The sequence below is a fragment of the Rhamphochromis sp. 'chilingali' genome (assembly GCF_963969265.1).
Source record: "Rhamphochromis sp. 'chilingali' genome assembly, chromosome: 16".
In the NCBI taxonomy this organism is placed as follows: domain Eukaryota; kingdom Metazoa; phylum Chordata; class Actinopteri; order Cichliformes; family Cichlidae; genus Rhamphochromis; species Rhamphochromis sp. 'chilingali'.
This window is the reverse complement of record NC_137943.1, coordinates 18,822,024-18,831,178: the sequence shown is the minus strand read 5'-3', so window position 1 is coordinate 18,831,178 and position 9,155 is coordinate 18,822,024. Positions and strand designations below refer to the sequence as shown.

At 38.7% G+C, this 9,155-nt stretch overlaps 1 protein-coding gene across 1 annotated transcript; it reads left to right on the top strand.

Annotated features, from left to right (window-relative positions):
* The first annotated feature begins 2,312 nt into the window (after nt 1–2,312).
* LOC308412941 (desmocollin 2-like protein) lies at nt 2,313–5,757 on the top strand. Its single transcript, XM_080907673.1, has 9 exons — nt 2,313–2,409; nt 2,521–2,729; nt 2,822–2,926; nt 3,266–3,421; nt 3,672–3,816; nt 3,904–4,058; nt 4,160–4,294; nt 4,441–4,626; nt 5,548–5,757. Exons 2-9 carry the CDS (start codon nt 2,688–2,690, stop codon nt 5,740–5,742), a joined length of 1,119 nt encoding a protein of 372 aa, XP_080763799.1. The 5' UTR covers nt 2,313–2,409; nt 2,521–2,687; the 3' UTR covers nt 5,743–5,757.
* The last annotated feature ends 3,398 nt before the right edge of the window (nt 5,758–9,155 follow it).

Below are 9,155 nucleotides of genomic sequence, written 5' to 3'. Positions count from 1 at the left end.
ACTCTAAATTCTGTAAACACACAGAAGCCTGAGCACAGCGATAATTAACCTTTTTTTTTATATAATAAAATCACATGGTATTTTGCTGTGTCTGTTTTGCATTTGCTGGTAAAGCGTTAAAGCGGTAAGCACTTTCATTATGTCCACGCCCATGACTCCCACCAAAAGTCTTCCTGACATTTTTCTCACCTTTCCTGTTGCAGGCCCATATATCCTGCCTTCAAAATGCTTTCATAAACAAGGTCAAGCCAGTAGAGTATTTCTGAACTGGACGTATTTTAAATGACGTAGGGCCAGTGTTTCTGCTGCTTTACTTTTATCAACAGTTTATAGAGATAATGAGTGTTTCGCTGTGGTTACACAGTCTCCCCCACACCAGGCTTCATTCAGATCAAATTCCTGTGGTGTTCAGAGTGGAGCTCAAGTTTGTTCCTCCTACACAGTAGAGCTGCAGTCAAGAGAGGAGGAGCAAGCAGGGGTCAGTCTCTGTGTAGACCTGAGATAAGCCACCACAAACAAGCAGACAGACCAGTATTTCTTCAAGCGCCTATACTTGTAGCATGCCATAGTGTTATAAGACCATTACTATTGCTTTGTACTGATGCATTCATATGCAAAATGCATGGGGTGATCTGATGTAACTGCACTGTCAACAGTGTCCTGCTTTGTATAATATGGATCCAAATGCAAGACTCAGAAGCAGAACTAAACTAAAAAAACACAGCTTTACTGCTGGAGCTTACAGAAAATATGAAACAAAGACACCAAACTGGGAAATTAAAGGGGAAACACAGAACACTGGTTTAAACAGCATGTGGGGAGGATGAGACCAAGAAAAGAAGTACACTGATAGTCTATGGATGCATATTGAAGTCCAATGATGGTTCCCAGACAGTTAAGCAACTAGAAAAAAATAGAGGGGTATATAAAGAGTATCAAATGAGACCACAAGAACAAATTCACTTTACCCTTACTTAGCAAAGGAGTTGACCATCGTTTATTTGACCTTTACATGCTAAATACAAATCTGGTATACTGGTACATTTATATATATCCTTTTTATTTTTTAATTTGGACACCAAACTGTCCACCCCCTGTCATTTCTGACATGTCCCACATTGGCAGACACAAATACAGTGTTTGGCTCACATTTACTTTTTTGGAGACCTGGTCACTTTGATAAATGCAACATGTCTCACGTGTTTTTGTAGCAAGGGAAAATTACATTTTTAGTTGTGTATTGCAGTAAAAGAGTAATGTTTCAGGGAAAAAACTATATATATATATATCGTAAAAATATTTGGAACTTTTGGGAGGAGTTGTTTTTCACAGTTGGCAATGAGGAGCACAGTCCAAAGGTACTGTGCTTGTTTGAAATTTCACTTGTTGCAACAGATACTGCAGCTGATAAATGACCACCTGTTAGAAGCGGGGGCACAGACAAGTGACAAAGCTCCTTGTTTTTTATTCAAAAATGGCAAAATGTTTTATTTCCAGCACCTGCCTAATGTTGGTAAGTGTTTCTAGTTTTCTTTATTCCACTGTTAGGGATGACCATGGGTATTATAACAAAGGTTCAACGCAAAAGCTAAGTAAGTAGGGATTACCTAACATGTAATTAGTTCCATGTACGAAAACTCACTCTGACCTTGCAAGTGAAATTGCAAAGCTGTGTGAAGAAGAATTCAGAGTTTACAGTAAAATCGATGATTTCCAGTATTTTATTTCATCACTTGTCTACTTTGATTAGTACTGATACTTGTTAAGTCGTGTAACCTGTATTCTTTTAAAGAGCCACGTCTTAGGTAAAATTTAAGGCATTCCAACTATGCTAACTTTAAACCACTATACTGCTACAACTAGTTTTAAGTATGCATGACTGGGGTAGGGAGGATTGTAAAATCATATTAAAAAGTGTTAAAGCTATCCTACGGATAACAAATAACTACATTTTCCCTGTACTACTCATTTTTCAGCTTTTCAAGACAGTCGGTGATAAAAGCATTATCGCTGTGAGAGGGAAATGAACTGAATTATAATTGTGATATACTGATAAATATTGCCAATTTGTAGTTGATACACAAGGCTATTTTTAATGTCAATATGTAACAATCCCAGCACAAATATTCTGTGAGCTGTAATTGCATATACACAAAGGGCTGCAGTCATCCTCAGTCTCGCCTACAATACATTTCTCTTAATGCTTGCTGTCTGTTACTTCTGTCAGTGCTGTTTGCTATAGCAAAAATGTTAATGCCCAGAAGCATTAACAACATTTAAATGCGACAAGCCAGTTTGAAACTCACTTTCACCTTCAGATCCTGTCCTGTGTGGAGTCATGCTCTCTCCCGAGGTCTCTCTACGTAATTGTACCTGAAACAATTCCACCTGAATACCAAGTAGCAAAAGGTGCTGCTCTGCTTACTTTTTTTTTTTTTTTTTTTTGAAAAAGTGTTGTAGGCCGACTGTTTTGTTTTGTGTTTTATGGCTCTTTTTAACTTTCCCTTTCTCGGTTTTCAGTTGAAACCGTCGGCTGTGATGCCAAATCAACGCTGTTAACTGTGAAGGACCCGAGTTTTACAATAAACAGTAATGGAGCAGTGGTAGCTTTAACGTCTGTCTCAGTGGCAGAAAGAGGACGGACATTTTTTGTGTGCGCTCAGGACAATAGTAGACCGGAAAGTAAGATGAAAGTTCACCTTGTCCGCAGTACAATGCCGACAAAACATGTAAGACAACTGCATATTGTGAGCCGTTTATACAGCTCAGAAAGCACGATGCGTTTTTTTCTAACATATCCTGACTTGTTGGAATGTCACAGCAACGAGGCCAAGGATTCCTGATTCGGTCTAAAAGACGCTGGGCACCTCCGAACCTCACCGTAGTGGAGAATTACGTAGGACCCTATCCAAAACTAATTGAAAGGGTAAATTAAATGTATAATTCATATCATTTATAAGCACTGTGCTATTCAAATGTTTATTTTCAGTACACATTGTTCTCTTTTCTCACTTCCCCCCTCAAATTATCTGATTATTTCAGGAGTCACACCTGTTAATTAAATTCAGTGATTATTTCCTTTGATGTTCTTTTTTAAGTTACATTACCAGCATGTCAGATTGGGAACTGTCTACAGTTTTGATCTATTTAAAAACGCTACGAGCTGAAAGAGCTCACAGTAGGCTGCTTTATGAAAATTGAATAACAGAATTTTTGTTGTTTTTGTTTTCTTTAATATGTGTGTTTTATTTGGTTTTTCCTGTAGCTGGTGTCAGATACCTCAGCCAGATATAAATTGTTCTACACTGTCGAAGGAGAAGGATTCGATAAGTATCCAACTGGAGTGTTCAACCTGAACAGAGACACAGGGGATCTGTTCTTGCTCAAAGCAGTGGACCGTGAGGCGTTCCCAGTATATAGTGTGAGTGTGAACATGAAAATGATTTAAGGTTTTTAGTCAGTTGCATTATTGTTCAGCAGTCATTCAAAAAGAACTATTTATCATTAAATAAAATAATGACAGATTGTCAACTTGTTAGTTTTGAGTTTTGATTCTCTATTACGCATTTTTTTATATTGTTCACTCAAACCTGGAAGTGACACAATTTATATATGTCTTATAATGTTTTTGCCTTTAACTTTGCTTACACGTTTGTCTTTTTCGTTTATAGTTTGTGGTGCGTTCTTGGGACACGGTCACAAACAAGGAGACAGATGAGAATCTGCCATTGAAAGTGGTTGTAGATGATGTAAATGACAATCCACCGGAGTTTGTAGGTCTTCTACAGTTTATGGTTCCTGAGCACTGTAGTGTAGGTGAGAAAAGCAAAATAGAGTAACAGATAAATCTGTGGTGTTTGGCCTCAGTGCAGTTGCTCTAAATGATCGTGGTTTCCAATACAGGGACTGTGGTGGGAAAGGTGAATACAACCGACAAAGACCAAATTGGCACCGACCATGTGAAGATTAGGTATACACTCCTAACTGGAACAGACATGTTTGCCATTCATGCGGAAACAGGTGTCATTTCAACAACAAACAACACCCTAGACAGAGAGGTGAGCACTGCTTCTGCATCAGTGAAACCTGTGAACTTTATTTAAATGACAATAGCATTGACATGTTCTCCTTATTATATTTTGCAACATTTCTTTTTAAGTTAAAAGACAACCATTTGGTGGTTGTACAAATCCAGGATATGAATGGTGCACCAAGTGGTCTGGTTGCCACATCAACAGCAACAATTGTTCTGAGTGACATCAATGACAACCCGCCAACCTTCATGAAAACATCTGTAAGTGTTTGAAAAAACTGTCAGTATGTAATCTGGCTGAATAAGTGAAATCATATTTGTTGAACAATAATCGTTTTAAGGACTTTTTTGTACTTAATTTTCAAGAACATTTGTTGTCTGATAACATAACATCCTCACTGTTTTAGTATGATGTCGCTGTGCAAGAGAATGAAAGTGAAAAACTTCTACTTCGAATTCCAGTTCAAGATAAAGATTTGATAAACACACCAAACTGGATATCAAAGTTTGTCATTACTCAAGGAAATGAAAATGGAAATTTCAGGATTGTTACTGACCCCCAAACAAATGAAGGGCTTCTGTACGTCTCAAAGGTGAGACTGACTTCTTATTAAATTTGTTATTATCATTATAACAATCTTATATTATTGTACGGTACAATATAAAGCGCCTTGAGGCGACTGTTGTTGTGATTTGGCGCTAGGGCTGGGCTATATCATACCCTTCACGGTAATACCGGTATAATTTTGGGCAACGATAGAAAAATGAAATATCGCGATAGAATATGGGTAAAACGCGCATGCGCAGTGCCTTTGTTTTCATACGCACACGTCGGAAAAAGCATGGCGGCGAAAGCAAATCGTTGAATGAAACGGATGAACCAGAATTGGTTTGTAAAAATGCTGCAACTTCAGTGGTGTGGAACTGGTTTAGCTTTCGTCCATCCGAGACACAACAAAGCACTATTTTTGGTCTGTCGTTATTACCGTGTTTTTTGGAAAATACGGGACACTTAAAATCAATCCTTTGATTTTTCTGAAAATCGACAGTGCCCCTTATAATCCTGTGGGACTTATGTATGAATTCTGGTTGTGTTTACTGACCTCGAAACGATTTTATGCGGTACACGGCGCTCGAAAATCTGTCAAATGTTTTAGTACGGGGCAGCACGGTGGCAAGGTGGTTAGCACTGTTGCTGCACAGCAAAAAGGTCCTGAGTTCAATTCCACCATCAGGCCGGGGTCTTTCTGTGTGGAGTTTGCATGTTCTCCCCATGTTTGCGTGGGTTCTCTCCGGGTACTCCGGCTTCCTCCCACCGTCCAAAGACATGCAAGTTGTGGGGATAGGTTGATTGGATAATCCAAATTGCCACTAGTTGTGAATGTGAGTGCGAATGGTTGTAGTAATGTTGGTAGTAGCATTTTACATGGATCATGGATCACATTTAACGGAAAGTCCGCCTTTATAAAACTAATTTATATTCATGAACTTTTAAATGTCTTTCTTTTTTTCAGCCATTAGATTATGAGAAGACCAACAATGTGCAGCTTCAGATCACAGCACAAAATCAAGCACCGCTGAATGGCAGCAGTGCCAGTTGGCAATCCATCCCTGTGAATGTCAGTGTCACCAATGAAGGCCCAGAATTCTCTGCTCCTTCGATCCGCTTCATTGTCAAAGAGAACACACCAAATAGCACAGTGATATGAACTTATATAGCTACGGATCCTGAGACGAAGAGCAGCAAATCCCTTAACCCTTTAAAGCCGGTTGGAGCGGGCACGCTCCGTTTTGCTAACTATTTTTAAATCCCGGTAGCACTGCAACCACGTAAGCTAGCGCAATAATTTTTTTTGCATATGAAACCGGAGGAGTTGTACTTACATCTTATGCCATCAGCTTGTCCTAGGTCACAGTTTCCTTCCACATATAGCTTTGCAAAAACTGCATAAAAAGCACTGGCAGCAACAAAAACATAATATTCCAGAAACACGCTTTGCCGAGCCGATCAGCTGTTCGTAACACTTCCTACGTCCATCAGCGCAAACTATCGCATGTCCGCCATGACCTGCCCGAAACCAAAAGTGACATCATTTTGCAGAAATGTAGCTTTTTACTCATCAGGGCCTTATGAGCCTATACTGGTGTTTTTAAGTTATGTTTGACTTTATGACTTTCTGTGTCGTTTCTGGGATGCTGAGGACTCATATTGCACTGCTGGAAACAGTTTATTTTATTTTTTTTTGCAAATTTGCATTATAATATTCATTTTCGTTTTTCCTGCAGTATATAAAAATTGGTGTATTTCAAAAATAAAACTATGAAGACACTTAAAATAAATTTCCTGTGGTGGGAAACTATTTTGTGCAACTTTTTTGTATTTAAAGTTTTGAGGGATAAGCCTCTTAAATTTTTGCAATTTATGTAATTACTATGCACTTAATGCAGACATATTATTAAAATGTGGGCTATAATGGTTGTATTGATGTATATCAACTTGAAATGCTCCCCAAAATGGCTCTACAACATGTAAAAATATAATATAAGCTCTGACGGACTTGGTTCTATGGTAGGTCTTAAAGAGTTAAATGGAACCCTCTCTGACAAAGTAAAGCATGCTAAAAACCTCAAAAATCTACACATTGTTTCACCACCTAAAGAAGCAGCAAGTCTTACAATGCCATTTCTATGGCTTTGGGACTCCAGAGAACCACGGTGAGAGCCGTTATTCACAATTGGAGAAATCCTGGAATAGTGGTGAATCTTCCCAGGAATTGCTGGCCGACCAAAATTACTCCAAGAGTCCATCGACTACTCATCCAGGAGGTCCCAAAAGAACCCAGAACAACATTAAAGAACCGAAGGCCTCACTTGCCTCAGTTAAGGTCAGAGTTCATGAGTCAACAATAAGAAAGAGACTGAGTAAAAATGGCATCCATGAGAAAGTTCCAAGGTAAACTCAGTGCTGACCAAAAAGATCACAAAGGCTCATCTCATATTTTCCAAAAACATCTTCTGGAAAGACATTGGGGAAAATATTCCATGGACTGACGAGACAAAAGTATCTTTTGGAAGGTTTAAGTTCTTTTACATCTAGCATCAAACACACAATTAAGAAAAACCAGAAAAACCATGATACCAGCAGTCAAATATGGTGAGACCATGCTGTGATGGTCTGGGGCTCCTTTGCTGCTTCAGGACCCGGATGCCTTCTTGTAATTGATGGAACCATGAATTCTGCTTTGTACTAGAAAATCCTGAAGGAGAATGTCCGTTTGTCACTTTGTTGCATAAAGTTCAAGTGCATTTGTATTATGTAGCACGACAATGATCTGAAACGCATCAACAAGTCCATCTCTGACTGGAGTGACCTAGTCAAAGTCTTAGCTTTCTCAACTGAAATTGGCCATTCATGCCTGAAAACCCTCGAATGTGGTTGAATCAAAACAATTTTGCAAAGAACAGTGGGACAAAATTTCTCCGCAGTGATGTGAAAGACTCAATCCCAGTTATTCTAGTTGCTTGACTGCATGCAGTTCTTGGTGCTAAGATAATTGCCCCAACCAATTATTTTGTTTAGGAGCAATTACCTTTTCACACAGGGCCAGACAGGTTTGGATAACATATTTCACTTAATAAATGAAAAACAACATACAAGACAAAACAAAAAAAAAATACAGGATATTGTATTTACTCAGATTATCTTTGTCGAACATTAAATCAACATTGATGATCTGAAACATGGAATTGTGACATGTGTGCAAAAAATATGGAATCAAGAAGGAGGCACTGTAGGTGACACTTCGTAATTGCAATTGTTCCTGTGTGCCAACATGTACACATTTTCTACATTACTGTTATATTGCAGGCTCCATGACAACAACAGGAACTGTCGTCCTTCTGGTGGAGAATCATACGAGTCCAGTCAGCATTTTATTAAAAACAAAGACTGTGCAAAACGAAGAGGTTTGGAGGGTTCCAGGTAATATGTTTTGAGAAACTGCCCGTTAAATTCTTAAAGTGTAAAAGTGGTGAGCTTGGAGAACCAAACATCCACAAAGGCATTAACACTGTGACAATAAAGATCGAGAACACAAATAAAAATCCAGCAGTCGATATTCTGCAAAATGGATTCTGGGTAAAAATATCTCTAATATTGACAGTTACCCAAATTTCAATTTGTTATTGCTATTATCAATACAAGTCTTAACTCAGGTTTACAACTGCCATACAGCAATTTTCATTTACTTTTTATTTTTTACAGGGACGTGCTGATCTGCTGCCCTAAGAGATTGTGTAGACTTTGTTTGTTTTGTCATTTTTCCAGTTTCACTTTGATAAGGAGTCAGTCGTAGGATTGCACAGTAGGTTTAACTGGTTCATTGCTGTTTTGTTTATTTTAGCTGGTTACTGCCCTGAAGCCACACTAGTTTGTATATAAAGTAAATGGAGTGTATTTAGGGCTGTGATTATATATCTCAGTATTGTTTACCATCTTAAAATTTACAACAGTTAAACCATGGCAACAACTTAACAATAGTAGGTGAGATGTGAAGGTAGATTCACCTTAGAACAATAAACACACACACTCACACAGACACACGGACCAAATTTACACAGAAATGCTAATAGCAGGTGATCTAGGAGGAGGACAGGGTGAAAGTGCTTCTAGCCTTGTATGACCCTTCGGTTCAGTGGACTCAAACATGTGAGGGCTGGGTGGGTCGGTGAGAGTTTGAAGCCACTTAAAATATTTTATATGTTCTTCACACAAAATGGGCCAAAGGCAAGGAATCTCAGGTTGAAATAATAATCTTCTTTTTTGACTGTACCCTTAAGGGTCGCCACTATGGATCATCTGCCTCCATCTCACATTATCCCTGTTATCCTCCTCTCACACACAAGCCCTCTGTCACGATCTGAGGAGACAGACCATGTGGTGGTGTGTGTGGTGGACCCAGGTGCGAACACAAGAGAGTAGACCGGAGTAAACTTAAACTGAAAGCGAGCCTTTATTATGGCTGATGACAGGTTTCAAACAAAGCAGAAATACCGTGACTAAACTGAACTTAAACTAAACTGGAAGCAGATAAGCTATGAAGACTCAGAAAACCATGACGAT

Bases quoted from the DNA above. Each gene is read 5' to 3' on its own strand.
- LOC308412941 (XM_080907673.1), top strand. From the start codon at position 2,688: ATGAAAGTTCACCTTGTCCGCAGTACAATGCCGACAAAACAT. The intron at 3,817-3,903 runs GTGAGAAAAGCA...TTTCCAATACAG, and splicing joins TCCTGAGCACTGTAGTGTAG to GGACTGTGGTGGGAAAGGTG. The intron at 4,627-5,547 runs GTGAGACTGACT...TCTTTTTTTCAG, and splicing joins GGCTTCTGTACGTCTCAAAG to CCATTAGATTATGAGAAGAC.